Source organism: Coregonus lavaretus (assembly GCF_964263955.1).
Source record: "Coregonus lavaretus genome assembly, chromosome: 1".
Lineage (NCBI taxonomy): Eukaryota > Metazoa > Chordata > Actinopteri > Salmoniformes > Salmonidae > Coregonus > Coregonus lavaretus.
The window spans coordinates 29759773-29781574 of NC_139988.1; the positions used below are offsets into that span (position 1 = coordinate 29759773).

General features: G+C 42.7%; 2 protein-coding genes across 7 annotated transcripts in view; one reads left to right on the forward strand and one right to left on the reverse strand.

The window, feature by feature from the left end:
• The window catches only part of LOC311128906 (methylcytosine dioxygenase tet3-B-like), a 59543-nt gene extending 59206 nt beyond the window's left edge, over window positions 1-337 (reverse strand). The window contains exon 1 of the mRNA XM_084161133.1: window positions 45-337. The gene's annotated coding sequence lies outside the window, so the exon portion shown is untranslated. The remainder of the gene's footprint in view (window positions 1-44) is intronic.
• A 350-nt stretch (window positions 338-687) lies between these two features.
• LOC311133631 (solute carrier family 25 member 16-like) lies at window positions 688-20521 on the forward strand. 6 transcript variants are annotated; one of them, XR_014613612.1, is made up of 10 exons: window positions 705-1026; window positions 1509-1643; window positions 12091-12183; window positions 12593-12790; window positions 12977-13098; window positions 13244-13310; window positions 13411-13573; window positions 13779-13847; window positions 17896-18104; window positions 18365-20521. XR_014613612.1 is itself a non-coding variant. In XM_084167151.1 (9 exons), the coding sequence occupies exons 2-9, from the start codon at window positions 1547-1549 to the stop codon at window positions 18050-18052; spliced, it is 966 nt and encodes a 321-aa protein (XP_084023277.1). In that variant the 5' UTR covers window positions 688-1026; window positions 1509-1546; the 3' UTR covers window positions 18053-20521. The 6 variants fall into 6 exon arrangements, 3 of the variants coding, with proteins under 3 accessions (XP_084023277.1, XP_084023278.1, XP_084023279.1); XR_014613613.1 differs by having other exon boundaries at window positions 707-920; XR_014613614.1 differs by having other exon boundaries at window positions 941-1026; window positions 17896-18276.
• The last annotated feature ends 1281 nt before the right edge of the window (window positions 20522-21802 follow it).

A 21802-nucleotide genomic window follows, 5' to 3' on the forward strand; every position in this document is an offset into this window, starting at 1 on the left:
ATTTACACGTTGACTTTAAAAGGCAGCTCAAATATTTTACATACCAGAGACAGTTGCACTGTCTGAGTTGCTAATAAAACTCCACTCCTGTTAAGACACTGACGATCATTGTATTGGTGTCCCTCGGAAAATATGGCTGGTTCTTCTTTACAACACTGATACATTGACACAATCTACCAATACTGCTTATATCAAGCGGCTTTTGATAGTGTAAAACACGCATGTAGACATACTGGATACAACACAATTTAAAGCGTAAATCCTTCTTGTGTCAATCCATTCGGGGCAGCCCTCTCCCCCTCCTCTCCCAGATGCGACCTACGGTCTCGAGTCAACTGAGCTCTAGAGTAAAGAGTTATCGGGAAAACATGGAATGGAATTTACATGTTTGTCCACTTTCTCTCATAAGTAGAGGTATCAAACTTCTATCAAACTACTTCAAACCCTAGACACCCTTATACAAGATGATGTTTTGCTTCATATTCTGTATTAAAGTTAATAAATGTTTTACAACTGTGTAATAATAACACCTTTAAAAACACTAACCTGCTCCAAACAAGCGCTATATGACCCAATATTTAGCAAATGATAAAGTGTTTGGGCAGTAAATGACATGTAATTATTAATTGCCACATTTATGGTTTTATTATTCCCTTTTTATTATCAATGATGTCATTCGCATGCGCCGGTGCAACTCTAGATCTGTGCACGATGAAGGGCACTAGTGGTTGGTGATCGTAAAAACAAGTGCCTTCACCCTTCATACATTTAACCCAGGTAGCAAACTGGTTTTATTGCTGTTTTTCTAATCACTTTTGGCTATTAATTAGCTACGGATGACTCGCCAAAATAGGGACCGAAAACTGAACTCACAGACTTGTCGCTCGGTGAAGTTGTCTCCGGGAGCGCCCGCTAAGCAGGTTTGTTTACATGGGGAATCAGGAAGGGACTGCCTGCAAATGCTAACGTGCCCGCTAGCTCCGTTGTGCAACGTTCGTTCATCTGACAGTGTTGACCTTGCAGTGGGTAAGATGGCTAATATAAGTTATCATTACAGCAACAGTCGATTGAACTGTGATTAACTGTTTGAACAGTCTGTTCAATGGTAGATTGAAAATTTTATTTAGCCAACCAGTTAAAGTTAATCTGCTAGCGGTAACACGATAGGTCGATTTCAGTGATAGCTAACGTTAGCTACGTTCAATGACAGTTAACATTACTACTAGCTAGTGCTATTTTTGTTTTGATACGTGACTAGCCGCCTAGTAGCTACTTAGCTAGCCAAACCACACTATGTCTTGATTATACTTTGTTTCAGTGATCAACTAACGTTAACGTTACATACATCGTTATGCCTCATCACATTTATGTGCCTCCCAGGCAAGGCAGAATGTCAGTGTCACTGTCAGTATTATTGGCGGTCGGATGATGATGTCGTCGAGTGATATCCTTTAAAATTCTGGGTGAGAATGTAATTATGTAACTGTTGTTTTTAAATCTTTCCATAGTTATGGATGCATTAGGGTCCTGATTGAACACACACATCATGGCAACGGAGGCTGCAGTCTCCACCCCTGGTCGTCCTGCGATCCCCAACCACACTCAGGGGGATTATCACTTTGTCCGCTCCTTCGTAGCTGGAGGTAAGGGTGGCTGCAGACTTCACTAGTGATTATAATGCAGAAATGCAATACAGAACATACAGTAGTACACATCTAATGACACAAATCCTGGTTCTGATGAGCTGCATGCATGGTGTGCAGGCTTTTTTGTCCAGCAATAACGGACTACTATAATCTAAATCAGGGATGGGCAACTTTGATGGGGGTGGAGGCCATGTATGAACATGTCGATTACCTACACTATATATGCAAAAGTATGTGGACACCCCTTCAAATGAGTTGTTTCGGCTATTTCAGCCACACCCATTGCTGACAGGTGTTTAAAATCGAGCACACAGCCATGCAATCTCCATAGACAAACTGCTGTTGCACAACCAAATTTCGAAATTGCACCTTGTGTATTCTACTATTCTAACTTTCAACAGTAAGTTGAAACCCCAACCTGAGTTTGAAAAAAATTATCTGAGGGCCTTCAAAAGGTGGGCGGCCCATGGGCCGCCAGATGCCAATCCCTGATCTAAAATAATGGCTTAACCTCACCAGAGATCCAGAAAATAAATAGATATAGGCTAGGGTTGAATAGCTGGAACTGGGTTATGGAGATTCACAGAGATTTCCCACCAAAACCCACTCCATTTTCCCGGAGTAAATAACTGCGAGAAACTGGTAAATTATAATTATTTATTTTAACAGCATGATGTGAAATGGAACTGTTAAATTATAGGGAGTGGTTATGGATACAGAGTTTCTGTTTCTCAATTTGCCCAGACAAAAAATACGGATATTTCAGTGCATTTGCAGGTTATTTTTTTAACGTAGCTGAGTTCCCACTCCGCTGCCTACGTAGCTGCAGTGCAGAGTGCTCCACTGCCGCTCCCACCTCCTTGGTCGCTTTTGTCTGGTCACTGATGTAGCCTACAAACTTCATGTTAAACACACAACTGTTAAAACTTACTGCATTCCATGCCTCAGTAAAAATAAGCGCGAGTTCATGTTATTTTTTCAGGAGGGGAGTAGGATACATGCAGCTATTTACATGTTTTACACAAAATGCACTACATGGTCAAAAGTATGTGAACATCTGCTCGTCGAACATCTCATTCCAAAATCATGGGCATTAATATGGAGTTGGTCCCCCCTTTGCTGCTATAACAGCCTCCACTCTTCTGGGAAGGCTTTCCACTAGATGTTGGAACATTGCTGCGGGGACTTACTCCCATTCAGCCACAAGCATTAGTGAGGTCGGGCACTGTTGTTGGGCGATTAGGCCTGGTTCGCACGGGGGTATTGTCATGCGGAAACGGGAAAGGGCCTTCCCCAAACCATTGCCACAAAGTTGGAAGCACAGAATTGTCTAGAATGTCATTGTATGCTGTAGCATTGATTTCCCTTCACTGGAACTAAGGGGCCTAGCCCGAACCATGAAAAACAGCCCCAGACCATTATTCTTCCTCCACCAAACTTTACAGTTTATACATGGCACTATACATTCGGGCAGGTAGCGTTCTCCGCCAAACCCAGATTCGTCCGTCGGAGTCCAATGGCGTCGAGCTTTACACCTGTCCAGCCGACACTTGGCATTGCACATGGTGATCTTAGGCTTGTGTGCGGCTGCTCGGCCATGGAAATCTATTTCATGAAGCTCCCGACGAACAGTTATTGTGCTGAAGTTGCTTCCAGTGGCAGTTTGGAACTCGGTAGTGAGTGTTGCATCCAAGGACAGATTATTTTTACGCGCTACGCGCTTGAGCACTCGGCGGTCCTGTTCTGTGAGCTTGTGCGGCCTACCACTTCGTGGTTGAGCCGTTGTTGCTCGTAGACGTTTCCACTTCACAATAACAGCACTTACAGTTGACCGGGGCAGCCCTTGCAGAGCTGAAATTTGACAAACTGACTTGTTGGAAAGGTGGCATCCTATGACGGTGCCACGTTGAAAGTCACTGAGCTCTTCAGTAAGGCCATTCTACTGCCAATGTTTGTCTATGCAGATTGCATGGCTGTGTGCTCGATTTTATACACCTGTCAGCAACGGTGTGGCTGAAATAGCCGAATCCACTAATTTGAAGGGGTGTCCACATACTTTTATTTATATATATATATATATATATATATATATATATATATATAGTGTATGTTATCGACATGTTCGTACAAACTTTGTTGTCAGTATTACAAACATAAGCATGACACAAACAGGCAGTCTAGCGATTACATTTTATTCTTAGCTGCTGAGTTACATGCAGCTATTTACCCAGCGATCATACACTGTTTACCAGGGGGCAGGGCTACCGACGTTAAGGCTAATCTAAAGATGGTGCTGGCTAAAGCTAAAACTGGCGAGTGTAGAGAGTATAGAGATATTGTTATCCACGTCGGCACCAACGATGTTAGGATGAAACAGTCAGAGGTCACCAAGTGCAACATAGCTTCAGCGTGTAAATCAGCTAGAAAGATGTGTCGGCATCGAGTAATTGTCTCTGGCCCCCTCCCAGTTAGGGGAAGTGACGAGCTCTACAGCAGAGTCTCAGCACTTAATCGCTGGTTGAAAACTGATTTCTGCCCCTCCCAAAAGATAACATTTGTGGATAATTGGCCCTCTTTCTGGGACTCACCCACAAACAGGACCAAGCCTGACCTGCTGAGGAGTGACGGACTCCATCCTAGCTGGAGGGGTGCTCTCCTCTTATCTACCAACATAGATAGGGCTCTAACTCCTCTAGCCCCACAGTGAAATAGGGTGCAGGCCAGGCAGCAGGCTGTTAGACAACCTGCCAGCTTAGTGGAGTCTGCCAATAGCACAGTCAGTGTAGTCAGCTCAGCCATACCCATTGAGACTGTGTCTGTGCCTCGACCTAGGTTGGGCAAAACTAAACATGGCGGTGTTCACCCTAGCAATCTTATTAGGATAAAGACCTCCTCCATTCCTGCCATTATTGAAAGAGATCGTGATACCTCACATCTCAAAATAGGGTTACTTAATGTTAGATCCCTCACTTCAAAGGCAGTCATAGTCAATGAACTAATCACTGATCATAATCTTGATGTGATTGGCCTGACTGAAACATGGCTTAAGCCTGATGAATTTGCTGTGTTAAATGAGGCCTCACCTCCTGGTTACACTAGTGACCATATTCCCCGTGCATCCCGCAAAGGCGGAGGTGTTGCTAACATTTACGATAGCAAATTTCAATTTACAAAAAAAAAAATGGCGTTTTCATCTTTTGAGCTTCTAGTCATGAAATCTATGCAGCCTACTCAATCACTTTTTATAGCTACTGTTTACAGGCCTCCTGGGCCATATACAGCGTTCCTCTCTGAGTTTCCTGAATTCCTATCAGACCTTGTAGTCATAGCAGATCATATTCTAATTTTTGGTGATTTTAATATTCACATGGAGAAGTCCACAGACCCACTCCAAAAGTCTTTCGGAGCCATTATCGACTCAGTGGGTTTTGTCCAACATGTCTCTGGACCTACTCACTGCCACAGTCATACTCTGGACCTAGTTTTGTCCCATGGAATAAATGTTGTAGATCTTAATGTTTTTCCACAAAATCCTGGACTATCGGACCATCATTTTATTACGTTTGCAATCGCAACAAATAATCTGCTCAGACCCCAACCAAGGAGCATCAAAAGTCGTGCTATAAATTCTCAGACAACACAAAAATTCATTGATGCCCTTCCAGACTCCTTCTGCCTACCCAAGGACGTCAGAGGACAAAAATCAGTTAACCACTTAACTGAGGAACTCAATTTAACCTTGCGCAATACCCTAGATGCAGTTGCACCCCTAAAAACGAAAAACATTTGTCATAAGAAACTAGCTCCCTGGTATACAGAAAATACCCGAGCTTTGAAGCAAGCTTCCAGGAAATTGGAACGGAAATGGCGCCACACCAAACTGGAAGTCTTCCGACTAGCTTGGAAAGACAGTACCGTGCAGTACCGAAGAGCCCTCACTGCTGCTCGATCATCCTACTTTTCCAACTTAATCGAGGAAAATAAGAACAATCCAAAATTTCTTTTTGATACTGTTGCAAAGCTAACTAAAAAGCAGCATTCCCCAAGAGAGGATGGCTTTCACTTCAGCAGTGATAAATTCATGAACTTCTTTGAGGAAAAGATCATGACCATTAGAAAGCAAATTACGGACTCCTCTTTGAATCTGCGTATTCCTCCAGGGCTTAGCTGTCCTGGATCTGCACAGCTCTGCGAGGGCCTGGGATCGGGAGAGACACTTAAGTGTTTTAGTACTATATCTCTTGACACAATGATGAAAATAATCATGGCCTCTAAACCTTCAAGCTGCATACTGGATCCTATTCCTACTAAACTGCTGAAGGAGCTGCTTCCTGTGCTTGGCCCTCCTATGTTGAACATAATAAACAGCTCTCTATCCACCGGATGTGTACCAAACTCACTAAAAGTGGCAGTGATAAAGCCTCTCTTGAAAAAGCCAAACCTTGACCCGGAAAATATAAAAAACTATCGGCCTATATCGAATCTTCCATTCCTCTCAAAAATTTTAGAAAAAGCTGTTGCGCAGCAACTCACTGCCTTTCTGAAGACAAACAATGTATACGAAATGCTTCAGTCTGGTTTTAGACCCCATCATAGCACTGAGACTGCACTTGTGAAGGTGGTAAATGACCTTTTAATGGCGTCAGACCGAGGCTCTGCATCTGTCCTCGTGCTACTAGACCTTAGTGCTGCCTTTGACACCATCGATCACCACATTCTTTTGGAGAGACTGGAAACCCAAATTGGTCTACACGGACAAGTTCTGGCCTGGTTTAGATCCTACCTGTCGGAAAGATATCAGTTTGTTTCTGTGAATGGTCTGTCCTCCGACAAATCAACTGTACATTTCGGTGTTCCTCAAGGTTCCGTTTTAGGACCACTATTGTTTTCACTATATATTTTACCTCTTGGGGATGTTATTCGAAAACATAATGTTAACTTTCACTGCTATGCGGATGACACACAGCTGTACATTTCAATGAAGCATGGTGAAGCCCCAAAATTGCCCTCGCTAGAAGCCTGTGTTTCAGACATAAGGAAGTGGATGGCTGAAAACTTTTTACTTTTAAACTCGGACAAAACAGAGATGCTTGTTCTAGGTCCCAAGAAACAAAGAGATCTTCTGTTAAATCTGACAATTCATCTTGATGGTTGTAAAGTCGTCTCAAATAAAACTGTGAAGGACCTAGGCGTTACTCTTGACCCTGATCTCTCTTTTGACGAACATATCAAGACTGTTTCAAGGACAGCTTTTTTCCATCTACGTAACATTGCAAAAATCAGAAATTTTCTGTCCAAAAATGATGCAGAAAAATTAATCCATGCATTTGTTACTTCTAGGTTAGACTACTGCAATGCTCTATTTTCCGGCTACCCGGATAAAGCACTAAATAAACTTCAGTTAGTGCTAAATACGGCTGCTAGAATCCTGACTAGAACCAAGAAATTTGATCATATTACTCCAGTGCTAGCTTCCCTACACTGGCTTCCTGTTAAGGCAAGGGCTGATTTCAAGGTTTTACTGTTAACCTATAAAGCGTTACATGGGCTTGCTCCTACCTATCTTTCCGAGTTGGTCCTGCCGTACATACCAATACGTACGCTACGGTCACAAGACGCAGGCCTCCTAATTGTCCCTAGAATTTCTAAGCAAACAGCGGGAGGCAGGGCTTTCTCCTATAGATCTCCATTTTTATGGAACAGTCTGCCTACCCATGTGAGAGACGCAGACTCGGTCTCAACCTTTAAGTCTTTACTGAAGACTTATCTCTTCAGTAGGTCATATGATTGAGTGTAGTCTGGCCCAGGAGTGTGAAGGTGAACGGAAAGGCTGGAGCAACGAACAGCCCTTGCTGTCTCTGCCAGGCCGGTTCCCCTCTCCACTGGGGTTCTCTGCCTCTAACCCTGTTGCAGGGGCTGAGTCACTGGCTTGCTGGTGCTCTTTCATGCCGTCCCTGGGAGGGGTGCGTCACTTGAGTGGGTTGAGTTACTGACGTGATCTTCCTGTCTGGGTTGGCGCCCCCCCCTTGGTTTGTGCTGTGGTGGAGACCTCTGTGGGCTATACTCGGCCTTGTCTCAGGATTGTAAGTTGGTGGTTGGGGATATCCCTCTAGTGGTGCGGGGGCTGTGCTTTGGCGGAGTGGGTGGGGTTATATCCTTCCTGTTTGGCCCTGTCCGGGGGTTTCTTCGGATGGGGCCACAGTGTCTCCGGACCGCTCCTGTCTCAGCCTCCAGTATTTATGCTGCAGTAGTTTATGTGTCGGGGGGCTGGGGTTAGTTGGTTATACCTGGAGTACTTCTCCTGTCTTATCCAGTGTCCTGTGTGAATTTAAGTATGCTCTCTCTAATTCTCTCGTTCTCTCTTTCTCTCTGAGAACCTGAGCCCTAGGACCATACGTCAGGACTACCGGGCATGATGACACCTTGCTGTCCCCAGTCCGCCTGGCCTTGCTGCTATTCCAGTTTCAACTGTTCTGCCTGCGGCTACGAAACCCCTACCTGTCCCAGACCTGCTGTTTTCAACTCTTAATGATCAGCTATGAAAAGCCAACTGAGAGACCTGAGCCCTAGGACCATACGTCGGGACTACCGGCCGTGGTGACTCCTTGCTGTCCCCAGTCCGCCTGGCCTTGCTGCTATTCCAGTTTAAACTGTTCTGCCTGCGGTTATGGAACCCCTACCTGTCCCAGACCTGCTGTTTTCAACTCTTAATGATCGGCTATGAAAAGCCAACTGAGATTTATTCCTGATTATTATTTGACCATGCTTGTCACTTATGAACATTTTTGAACATCTTGGCATGGTTCTGTTATAATCTCCACCCGGCACAGCCAGAAGAGGACTGGCCACCCCTCATAGCCTGGTTCCTCTCTAGGTTTCTTCCTAGGTTTTCGCCTTTCTAGGGAGTTTTTCCTAGCCACCGTGCTTCTACACCTGCATTACTAGCTGTTTGGGGTTTTAGGCTGGGTTTCTGTACAGCACTTCGAGATATTAGCTGATGTAAGAAGGGCTATATAAAATAAAATTGATTGATTGATTGATTGATTGATTTACTCTCGCCACGATATCAGCATATATTGCATAACTATGGCACCGGGCGACGCAAAACGAACTCGCCCATTGTCAGACTCTTTTTACCGGTCTGGATGCACGCACGGCTACCTAGAATGTTCGACTGCCCAGAGGTGGAACGCAGCAAGAGACAGACACGCAGTGTAATTAGCGATGGAATGTAATTTTTTCATCATCATTGCAAACATTGGCTAAGCTGCGCAGGAGGCAGACAGGCAGTCAAGTAGTGTTATTTTTTCAGGAACTACGATATGGCAGCAACTATAAAGATTATCTTACATCATCACACAAAATGTGTCAAAAGTGTAGGGACTGCGTCCTGCTTGTCAACTGCAATATCCGTTACAACAGACAGACAGAGAAGGTTGTAGCCTTCATAAAGTATTCACACCCCTTTACTTTTTCCACAATTTGTCGTGTTACAAGGTGGGATTAAAATTGATTTAATTGTCTTTTTTTGTCAACGATGTACACAAAATACTCTAATGTCGAAGTGGAAGTCATCCAGCTCCTGAGGTAGCAAAGCATCCTCAAACCATCACACTACCACCACCATGCTTGACCGTTGGTGTAAGGTTCTTACTGTGGAATGGAGTGTTTGGTTTTTGCCAGGTATTATGGGACCCATGTCGTCCAAAAAGTTATACTTTTGACTCATCTGTCCATAGAACATTCTTCCAAGAGTCTCGATGATCATCCAGATGCTTCCAGGTGCTTTTTGGGAAACTTGAGTCAACTTTTTGGCCTCACGTCCAGAACGACTTGCCTTAAGAGAAGGAACTAGAATTCTGCTCTTTATCAGATAATTCTACAGGAGAATGTCAAGCCAGCCGTCTGTGAGCTGAAGCTGAAGCGCAGCAGGGTCATGCAGCAAGACAATGATCTAAAACACACAATCCAGTCTAAATGAAAGTGGTTAAAAAGCAACAAATTGGAAGTTTTGGAATGGCCTAGTCAAAGTCCCGACCTAATCCCAATTGAGATGTTGTGGCAGGACTTGAAACGAGCAGTTCATGCTTGAAAACCCACAAATGTCGCTGAGTTACAGCAGTCCTGCATGGACAAATGGGCAAAAATTCCTCCACAGCAATGTAAGAGACTGATCAACAACTACAGAAAGCATTTGGTTGCAGTCATTGCAGCTAAAGGTGGCACAATCAGTTATTGATGAGTGTAAGAAGGAAATTACTTTTTCACACACGGGAATTATAACTTTTTTTGTTATTTGTAAACTCAGGTTCCCTTTATCTAATATTAGGTCTTGGTTGAAGATCTGATAACATTCAGTATAAAAAATATGCAAAAATAGAGAAAATCAGAAAGGGGGCAAATACTTTTTCATGGCACTGTATGTAAACTTAGTAATAATCATGGTGGAATTACCGGCCAGGGGGCCCCCATTGATTTTGTTAGTCAGCCTCACTCAGATATCATGTAAAAAAATGCAAACATTTCTCTCCACCCTATGGCAAAATGTGTAGAATTGCAGGAAATTAGCAGTATTTTGTTTTCTAATGATCATGATTTTTTTTGTCAAAGAAGTTCAATTGAATTCATCACTGCTGAAGTGAAGGCCAACTTCACTTGGGGAATGCTGTTTTTTCGTTAGCTTTGCGACAGTATAAAACATTAATTTAGGATTGTTTTATTCTCCACAATCAGTTTATAAAAGTAAGTTGATCGAGCAGCAGAGAGGGCTTTTGGACAATGCATGGTACTGTCCTTCCAAGCTAGTCGGATTTGTCAGACTTCCAATTTGGTGGAGCGCAATTTCCGTTCCAATTTTCTGGAAGTTTGCTTCAGGGCTCAGGCTGTATACCAGGCAGCTAGTTTCTTGTGACAATTTGTTATTGTTTTTAGCAGGTGCGACCCCATCTAGGGTATTACACAAGGTTAAGTTTAGATCCTCGGTTAGGTGGTTAACAGATTTTTGTACTCCGACGTCCTTGGGTAGGTGAAGGGAGTCTGGAAAGGCATCTAGGAATCTTTGTATTTGTATTTATTAAGGATCCCCATTAGCTGCTGCCAAGGCAGCAGCTACTCTTCCTGGGGTCCAGCAAAATTAAGGCAGTTATATACAATTAAAAATATTACATGACATTACATTTCATAACACATTTCACAACACATTAAGTGTGTTCCCTCAGGCCACTACTCTACTATCACATATCTACATTACAAAATCCATGTGTGTGTAGAGTGCATGTCTTATCATGTGTATGTGTGCCTGTGTGTGTGTCTCTTCACAGTCCCTGCTGTTCATAAGGTGTATTTGTATCTGTTTTTTAAAATCTGATTCTACTGCTTGCATCAGTTACCTGATGTGGAATAGCGTTCCATGTAGTCATGGCTCTATGTAGTACTGTGCTCCTCCCATAGTCTGTCCTTGACTTGGGGATTGTGAAGAGACCTTTGGTGGCATGTCTTGTGGGGTATGCATGGGTGTCCGAGCCGTGTGCTAGTAGTTTAGACAGACACCTCGGTGCATTCAGCCTGTCAACCCTTCTTACAAAAACAAGTAGTGGTGAAGTCAATCTCTCCTCCACTTTGAGCCATGAGAGATTTACATGCATATTATTAATGTTAGCTCTCCGTGTACATTTAAGGGCCAGCCGGGCTGCCCTGTTCTGAGTCAATTGTAATTTTCCGAGGTCCCTCTTCGTGGCAACTACTGTTACGACTGAACAGTAGTCCAGGTGCAACAAAACTAAAAGGCAGAGCAGTGCTTATGGACAGACTTCTCCCCATCTTAGCTACTGTTGTCCGAGAATTTACAGCGCAGCTTTTGATAGTCCTTGGTTGGGGTCTAACCAAATTATTTGTTGCGATTGCAAACGTAATAAGATCGTGGTCCGATAGTCCAGGATTGAGGAAGAACATTTAGATCCACTATCTATTTCACGGGACAAAACTAGATCCATGACAAGTCCAAAGTGATGTATACTGAACAAAAATATAAACGCAACGTGCAACAATTTCAACGATTTTACTGAGTTACAGTTCATATAAGGAAGTCAGTCAATTGAAATAAATAAATTAGGCCCTAATCTATGGATTGAAGGGCATAGGCCCACCCAGTCGGCAGCCAGGCCCACCCACTGGGGATCCAGGCCCAGCCAATCAGAATGAGTTTTTCCCCACAAAAGGGCTTTATTACAGACATAAATACTCCTCAGCACCCCCCCACTTTACATGTTGCGTTTATATTTTTGTTCAGTGTAATATACACTAATCCAAACTAACACGTCTAGATTCTGGTTTGAGCAAACTTGCATCTAATCATCTGCAGATTAATTTAATGTTAATTTTACTCAGTCCAGCTCAGATATGCTCATGTTGAAGGTGTCTGTATCTGTTGTCTGGGTGTGTTTAGGTATAGCTGGATGCTGTGCCAAGTCCACCATCGCTCCTCTGGACAGAGTGAAGATCTTATTGCAAGCCCACAGCCCCCACTACAAAGACCTGGGTAAGGTCTGGATAACTCTGCTGCTTTGAAATTGAGTATTCCTCTACCTGTAAACATGTGTGTGGGTTGTCAATTGGTTTGTCAGTGCCACTCATGTATCCCCCCTCCCATGTGAATGTTGTATCATGTGGCGTTTAAATAATCTGAGATGTTTTATCTTCTTCTTCTACCAGATGGCACCGAAAACAAAACAATGACATCACACTGATCTTTCTTCTTTTTGTTCTTTGCTCTCTCTCCCCTCCCTCTCTCTCTCCCCTCACTCTCCCCTCCCTCTCTCCCCTCCCTCTCTCCTTCTCTCCCCTCCCTCTCTCTCTCCCTCTCTCCCCTCCCTCTCTCTCTCCCGCTCCCCCTCTCTCTCCCGCTCCCCCTCTCCCCTCCCTCTCCCTCTCTCCTCTCTCTCCTGTAGGAGTGGTAGCCACTCTCCGTGCTGTGCCAAAGAAGGAGGGTTACCTTGGGCTGTATAAAGGCAATGGGGCTATGATGGTCAGGATATTCCCCTATGGAGCCATCCAGTTCATGGCCTTTGACAAATACAAGAAGATACTCAGTAAACAGCTGGGCATCTCTGGACACATCCACAGGCTCATGGCAGGTTCTATGGCAGGTGAGAGAAGATCAGTGGGAAGAATCCAAAAAAGAAAATGGGAGGCCTGTATAATGCAGAGAAGATACTTCCTAATTTCTGGTTATTTTTCAACAACAATAGTTTCCACAATAGATTCAACAAAACAACAACTGTTGTTAAGTATATTGTATCTGACCATGTTATTGTTGTTGTTGTGTTGCTCAGGGATGACAGCTGTGATATGTACGTACCCTCTGGATGTGATCAGAGCCCGTCTGGCATACCAGGTGAAAGGACACCATCGCTACACAGGCATCGGAAATGCCTTCCAGACTATATACCTAAAGGTATGCTAGTTTGTTCTAACCTATCCCTTAATTTGTTCCTCTCAGTTTCAAATTAAAGCTGTAATTTGAGAGGTGTGCAGGTTTCCCTCCTGTGTTTGTGTTTATCTTGAATTGAGGCTCAGTTGTTGGTGTTCTCTTTTTAAAGGAAGGAGGCATCCCTGGCTTCTACAAGGGTCTGATCCCAACCCTTATAGGCATGGCTCCATACGCAGGTGAGCATGCACAAACACGCGCACACACAGTGTTGTCAATAACTTTCTGTGGAGTTTTGTGGGCCTCATTTCTTCTGCCCTTCCTCCCTCCTTCCTTCAGGGTTCTCGTTCTTTACCTTCGGCACGTTGAAGAGTCTGGGTCTGGCCCACTTCCCAGAGCTACTGGGGCGACCGTCCTCAGATAACCCAGAGGTGATGGTGCTGAAGACCCACGTCAACCTCCTCTGTGGAGGGGTAGCTGGAGCTATCGCACAGACCATTTCGTAGGTTGATTGATTGATTGGGTGTTTGACTGATGGATTAATTGGTTTTAAAGACCTATGTCAACTGCTCTGTGGAGGGGTGGTTAATTGTTTGATTGGTTGGTCGATCGATTTGGTTGGTTAACTAATTTGCTCTCTTTCTCTCTCCCTCTCCCTGTCCCCCCCTCCTTGTCCCCCCCCTTCTCTTCCCTGTCTCCTCTCCCAGCTATCCTTTGGATGTTGCCAGGAGAAGGATGCAGTTAGGAGTGGTGCTTCCTGACTCTGACAAATGTCTGTAAGTGGCACTATTTACCCCTTCCTCTCCAAACCCAGAGCTCATATTACAAAATGAAGTGCTGATCTAGGATCAGGTTTCCCTTTCCATATAATCTAATTCATTATGATCTAAAAGGCAAAAGGACCCTGTGCTAGACTTAGGGGGTATACTGTATATACCGTGTACCGGGGTATTTTAAAATACCAACAGTATGATTTTCAATACCATCCCCAATTTTTATTATTTAATTTTTTATTCACAAATTCAATTGAACCAGTCACATGGTATGTTTGTCTACAAAGAGCACATGGAGCAAATGGAAGTTTCGTGACCTGAAGATCCACTGTTGTGCAGCGGAAGAAAGAGATGTGATCAAGTTACACTTGAAATTCACTACTAATGTTTACTAGCAAAATATCTTATAACTATAAGTTAACTATCTAAGATGTGCCAAACAAATGTTCTCCAGTCAGAGCTCCAGCTATGCATTTGGTTTGCTAACTTGCTAGCTATAGGTGGCTAGCTTGCAAGATCAAGCTTCTTGGTTACAGCAGAGACAATCATCCCCTCCTGGATCAAGTGTGAGTAGCCTTTTGAGATAGTTGTATAACTTTATGAGCTGGGTTGTCTGTCCTTGCAATCACATTATGTTCGCTTGCGCTTGTTAGCATTTAGCTAGCGTCCGCTATGGGAATTCACTAGTACTTTGCTAGTACCTTCAGAAAGTATTCACACCCCTTGACCTTTTCTACATTTTGTTGTGTTCAGGTGAAAGTTCAAGAGTAAAAATGTGTTTAACAAGTCACATAATAAATTGCATTTACTCCCTCTTTGTGCAATAATAGTGTTTAACATGATTTTTGAATGACTACCTCATCTCTGTACCCCACACATACAATTATCTGTAAGGTACCTAAGTCGAGCAGTGAATTTCAAACACAGATTCAACCACAAAGACAAGGGAGGTTTTCCAATGCCTCGCAAAGAAGGGCACCTATTGGTAGATGGGTAAAAATAGAAAAGCAGACATTGAATATCCCTTTGCGCATGGTGAAGTTATTAATTGCACTTTGGATGGTGTATCAATGCACCCAGTCACTACAAAGACACAGACGTCCTTCCAAACCCGCTCAGGGATTTCACCAATGGTGACTTTAAAACAGTTACAAAGTTGAATGGCTGTGATAGGAGAAAACTGAGAATGGATCAACAACATTGTAGTTACTCCACAATAATAACCTAGTTGACAGAGTGAAAAGAAGGAAGCCTGTACAGAATACAACTATTCTAAAACATGCATCCTGTTTGCAACAAGGCACTAAAGTAATACTGCAGAAAATGTGGCAAAGACAATATACAAAGTGTTATGTTTTGGGCAAATCCTATACAACACATTACAGAGTACCTCTCCCCATATTTTCTCCATATTTTCAAGCATAGTGGTGGCTGCATCATGTTATGGTATGCTTGTAATCGTTAAAGACTGGGGAGTTTTTCAGGATAAAAAATTTACGGAATAGAGCTAAGCACAGGCAAAATCCTAGAGGAAAACCTGGTTCAGTCTGCTTTCCACCAGACACTGGGAGATGAATTCACCTTTCAGCAGGACAATAACCTAAAACACAATGCCAAATCTACACTGGAGTTGCTTACCAAGAAGACAGTTCATGTTCCTGAGTGGCCGAGTTACAGTTTTGACTTAAATCTACTTGGAAATCTATGGCAAGACCTGAAAATGGTTGTCTAGCAATGATCAATAACTAATTTGACAGAGCTTGAAGAATTTTGAAATGAATAATGGGCAAATGTTGCACAATCCAGGTGTGGAAAGCTCTTAGAGACTTACCCAGAAAGAATCACAGCTGTAATCACTGCCAAACGTGATTCTAACATGTATTGACTCAGGGGGTTGAATACTTATGTAATCAAGATATGTTTTTCTTTTTCATATTTTTTTCCCAAAGTTTGCCTGTGCTTAACTCTATTCCGTTTATTTTTATCATATAAAACTCATGTTAGAATTAATGTTAGAAATGTTCTTCCACTTGTGACATTACAGAGTATTTTGTGTAGATCGTTGACAAAAAATGACAATGAAATCCATTTTAATCCCACCTTTTAACACAACAAAATGTGGAAAAGTTGAGGGGTGTGAATACTTTCTGAAGGCACTGTATATGCTTCTACAAAGTATTAGATATTTCTGTATTTAGTTTTCAAAAAATTTGCTAAAATGTTGAAATATGTTTTCACTTTGTGATTATGGGGTATTGTGTGTAGATGGGTGAGAATTGTTCATTTGTAATCCATTTTGAATTCACGCTGTAACACAACAAAATGAGGAATAAGTCAAGGGGTATGAATACTTTCTGAAGGCACTGTATATATACACTGAGTGTACAAAAACATTAGGAACACCTGCTCTTTCCATGACAAATACTGACCAGGTGAATCCAGGTGAAAGCTATGATCCCTTTTTGATGTCACCTGTTAAATCCACTTCAATCAGTGTAGATGAAGGGTAGGAGACAGGTTAAAGAAGGATTTTTCTTAGCCTTGAGACATGGATTGTGTATGTGTGCCATTCAGAGGGTGAATGGGCAAGACAAAAAGTTTTAAGTGCCTTTGAACGGAGTATGGTAGTAGGTGCCAGGCACACCGGTTTGAGTGTGTCAAGAACTGCAACGCTGCTGGGTTTTTCACATTCAACAGTTTACCGGGTGTATCAAGAATGGTCCACCACCTAAAGGACATCCAGCCAACTTGACACAACTGTGGGACGCATTGGAGTCAACGTGGGCCAGCATCCCTGTGGAACGCTTTTGACACCTTATAATCCATGCCCCGATGATTTGAGGCTGTTCTGAGAGCAACGTCGCTGCACAACTATTTTCAGGTCTCTCCAGAGATGTTCGATCGTGTTCAAGTCCAGGCTCTGGCTGAGCCACTCAAGGACATTCAGAGACTTGTCCCAAAGCCACTCCTGAGTTGTCTTGGCTGTGTGCTTAGGGTCATTGTCCTGTTGGAAGGTGTCAATGGTGGGACCTTATATAGACAGGTGTGTGCCTTTCCAAATCATGTTCAATCAATTGAATTTACCACAGGTAGACTCCAATCAAGTTGTATAAATGGAAACAGGATGCACCTGAGCTCAATTTCGAGTCTCATAGCAAAGGGTCTGAATACTTATGTAAATAAGGTATTTCTGTTTTTTTTATTTTTTTAATAAATTCCGCTTTGTCATTATGGGGTATTGTGTGTAGATTGTATTAATTTTTTAATCAATTTTAGAATAAGGCTGTAACGTAACAACATGTGGAAAAAGGGAAGGGGTCTGAATACTTTCCGAATGCACTGTATATATAATTTATTTATGTTTTCGTTTGGGGAAAAAATAACACCCCTTGTGTGCACTGCCGGTTATACCGCATACCCCGGTATGGTACAGGAACGGTATGGAAATCTGTATACCACCCAACCCTACCTTGGACCCTGTTTGAATACTTGGAAAAATCGCTTGGGTATAGGAGTTTTGTGGAGTGTAGGGTATTATTGAGTCCTAAGCCCTGATTGGTCCTCCAGAAGACTACAGCCGCATACCAGGCATGCCTTTCAAAGTTCACCCTGCTGCACAGTGGCAGTAGAAATACTTCACCACCTGACACTATATGCTTCTATAATTTATCCTCGTAATAATGATTTACTAGAGGTGGACAACCTCTGGGTTGTCAGGGCAAGAATAGACTCCTCACTCAGTAACTCAACAGTCTTAGTCTATGTTCTACTCCATACAATGAGATCTTGTGTGTCAGATGATGTCAGTCCCGAGCCTGTGTGCATGTCTGTGTCTATTAAACAGCTCGATCGTTGAGGTTTAGAATGCAGAAACAGACTGGCACTGGCAGAATAACCTATTCCAAACATCTTTAACAGATTCATTTTTCGGTAGAAGCAAAATGTTATTATGAATTAACATATTACCATTTAATTGAGAAGTACCTGGTAAGCCCCGCACTGTAAAATAATGAGTCACTTTTTTTGTCTTCCTACTTGTCTCCCTCTACAGTACCCTGACCAAGACTCTGAAGTATGTGTACAGTCAGTATGGGGTGAAGAAGGGTCTGTACAGAGGCCTGTCTCTCAACTACATCCGCTGTGTGCCCTCTCAGGCTGTGGCCTTCACCACCTATGAGTTCATGAAGCAAACCCTCCACCTCAACTAGCTGCTCCCTCCCCATCCACCTCCACCCTTCATCTCTGCATTGCTGGATTGGGGCACGTTCACTAGGGCTAGACGTTCTGAAATGTTTAGAAAGATCGCTAGTAGCTGTCTATCTCAAAACAGACAAAACCGAGAGCGTTCGCTGGGGCTATACATTCTGAAATGTTTAGGAACTTCCTTAAACTCCCTGCATCTCAACACAACCTGACTGGGGAACTATTAATTGTAAATTTTTCAAAACGTCTCTCAGTCCCATGAATATTCCTTATTAGATGTGTTCATTTACCCTAGTAAACTTTTTTTCTGTTTTAAGGAGGTCGGCTTCCGCTCTGAGGTATTGATCCCTACTACCAGAGGAGGCCATTGTGGCTCAGCCACTGGAGCCATGCTGAGCCCAGTCGCTCTTTGCCCCAGTCGGAAAGCAAATGAAGGCACTGGGCCCCATGGCAATGCCTCAAAACAACTGCCAGTGCCAATCCACAGCCCCTGTCTGTCTCAGCTCCTGCTTTTGTGACTCTCTCCACCTCTTATAATGTTGTTCTAAAACCGCCCAACCTGTGGCTTTGGACAACACCCCGGCAACTATTGCCATGGATACCTATGGACAATGACTCACTCTGCTTCGATGGGTGGCTATGGGCAATGAACCCCTAACGACTGTCGTTGGTAATGCCATAGCAACCCAATTCTATACACTGCCTCCCACCCTACCTAAGAAGTCACCCAGCCAATAACAGAGGGGAAAGTCACACCGGACAATCTGCCTTGACAAAATCTGAGGTCTTATGTTGCTCATGTACCTACCTGACACTGTTGTGAGTACAAACCTAGACACATAAAACAATGAGACAAGGATTTAAATGTGTAATATGTCTGTTATAGGACAACTCTCCTACATTTTATGAGAATTAAGAACACTCTCCCCAAGCTTGTGTTGAACACATAACTGTGCTTTTTGAGCATCCTGAGTTTAGTAGAATCCCAATGATAAAATCCCAAAACATCACATCAGTTTGTTCAAAACTGAACATCAAATTGTATTATTTTGATGATCCCCAAAAAGTATTATTGTCAGACATCGAAACAGGTTTGCCCCATGCAGTTTAACAGATATAACAGGTGTGTATCTGTAGGAGTGTTGTCTTTGGTATTGATGTGTGTGTGTTTGTCTCCATTCAGGGTTTAGTGTATAGTAAGTCTCTTCTATACTGTGCAGGTTTGGGGTCCAATGCCTTGTTGTATACAAGCTGCTGTTTGTGTGTTGTGTTCTTATCTACAATGTCTCTGTGCACTCTTTTACCCATATAACCAACAGACCAATATATCTATCATTGCAACAGACACATAGGACACATAGTGTCTAAAATGCCAACCTATTCCCTATATAGTGCACTAGTCAAACTCTGGCCAAAAGTAGTGCACTATATAGGGAAAATGGTGTCATTTTGGACATAACCATGGCTGCTAGTCAGTTTTTACTTTAACCAGGCCAGCTTGTCATTGGCTACGACGTAACAATGTAGGCTAACGTTGGGTACAAGGCAGTGGTGTAGCATGCAGAAACAGTCATGTTCTCAGGCTAATGATGGTGTGTACCTACCTGAAGAGGATTTTGAAATTATAGAGATTTCTGTTGATGAGAGAGTCCAGCAGGGTTGCAAAATTCAACTTTCCAAAATGCCTTGCTTTTACAGAAATCCCGGTTGGAAGATTGGAATGGAAAACTTTGGAATTTTGGGAAAGTTACCTACCTGAATTTTGTATCCCTAAAGTCCAGTTTTGACATTGTTCCTGTGAGATGACAATGAACTGATGTAGGCTATGGACTGACAGTGGTGGTTTTAACATATGTTGTATTTTCTTTACCGCTTGCCTACATTTCCCTGTGTTCAAGTGTGTCGCAGGGTGTAGAAAGCCTTTTAGTCAGCTACTGATCAAGGTCTAGACATTAGTATTAAAAGAGATGCTATATAATGTATCCTATGTAAGAGTTGCTATATAATTTAAGCACCCAAATGGAAACCTGAGTTAAGTACTTCAGAAGAAAAAATCTTGCACTTTGGAGGCTTTGGCTTTGTTGTGTTTATTTATGAATGTGTAGTGTGACTGTGTGGCCACAAGGTGTAAGCAATTAGTCCGTAAAAAGTTGACCTACAACAACCATATGTAGCCTGCCCTGCATGTAACTGGACATACATTACCATGCTGAGGCCTTCATACCCACTACTACAGAGATGTATGTAATCTGATCTGGCCATGTATCATCATGATGACTTTGGATATGTGATTTTCCTGTTGGTTTGAATGTACATTGTGCAGTATCTGTGTTCTGTACCCGTATTTATGAATAAGACGGGGACGTGATGCCATATTAGTACTAGTGATTTATGACAATATGCCCTGTTCTTCTCTTGTTTTGCAAAATGATGGAAGGAAGTAGGAAGTCATAAGAATCATAATGCACATCTCACTGGTCTCAAGTCACTTCCTTTCCCAATCTACATTCTGTCACCTGCACTGAACGAGCTGCATAGGTAAAAGTGACTTACTGGTAGGCACATTGTTTTCCCCATGCGTCGCCAAAGTAACAGATTTATTTTAAGCCGGCTACTTTTTCCACTTAAAACATGTATTGCTACTTTTCATTTATAAAAGTTTCAATTCGCTAGTCAGAAAAGTCTGTTGAGCCGTCTCCCGCTAGAATGAACGATATGTATCTTCTAGCGATCTATTGATAGGACAAGCGCCTGACAGTCACAATGCGAGCGAATACGGAAACACTGCTGGTTAGACAGTCTGCTGTCTGTCTCACCTCCGGGTATCTGTGGGGATTTGTGTGCGCTGTGGTTGGTTGCAGTCAAATTTCTTTAGCGAGAGCATGATACGCTTTCATCGTCTCTGTGAGTGAATTTGCACATCCCAGTGGTAACGATGAGTCGAAATCCACTTAGCCTAATTATTGTTTTCTTGCATATACATTTATTTTCTTTCGTATGTTTCCTATAGCCAGCCACGGAGTCGTGGTGTATAGGCTATTTACTGTGATTTAATTGACGACCGAACAGCAAGTGTGACTAGTTTATAAAACGTATCGAACTGACTGAATAAAAGTGATCTCCTATATCCCTTTGCCATTCATAAATCATACATATGTTCATGGTATCGCCCCTGGACAAGTAAACCAAAGATCTCGTTTTGTATTTTCTTAGGATATGAAGTCCATGTCGGGACTTGCCAGACAGTGGCGGTAAAGTAAGTGACAAGTCAGTGTAGCCTACCGAATCGCATCCAGTGAGAGAACTGTTCATTTGGCTCCTTCATTTGAATAGTGGTAGGCTTTTTGGCGATTGATTATCTGCAGCTCAATTATTAACAATTCCATGAAGAAGATGAATCCTCACTGCAGGAACAATAGGTAGTGGAGCGAGAGACTAATTTTGTTCCAAATATGCTAATGATAATTTGAACAACAAACATCATTGTGGCAATTTATATATTGCAGTAAAACTGAAAATAAGACTTTAATCTTAAGGGAAGACAGGTTTAATGTTAAAAAAGGTTTCATGTTCGCCACTTGGAAAATAGTCCTGATCATATAGGCCTAGACGATTTCCAAAAAACTCGAGCAATACACTGAATTCAAAAAATTTCAGTAATTTAAATGGTAAAGTCATGTCTTTCTACACACTACCACAACTCATTTTACCAATCTGGGAGGTAAACTCGATAAAGTTTTCAATTATTTTGCTGT

Coding starts and splice junctions, on each gene's coding strand:
- LOC311133631 (XM_084167151.1), top strand. CDS start 1,547: ATGGCAACGGAGGCTGCAGTCTCCACCCCTGGTCGTCCTGCGATCCCC. Junction 1,644..12,090: donor CCGCTCCTTCGTAGCTGGAG/GTAAGGGTGGCT, acceptor GGGTGTGTTTAG/GTATAGCTGGATGCTGTGCC. Junction 12,791..12,976: donor CATGGCAGGTTCTATGGCAG/GTGAGAGAAGAT, acceptor TGTGTTGCTCAG/GGATGACAGCTGTGATATGT.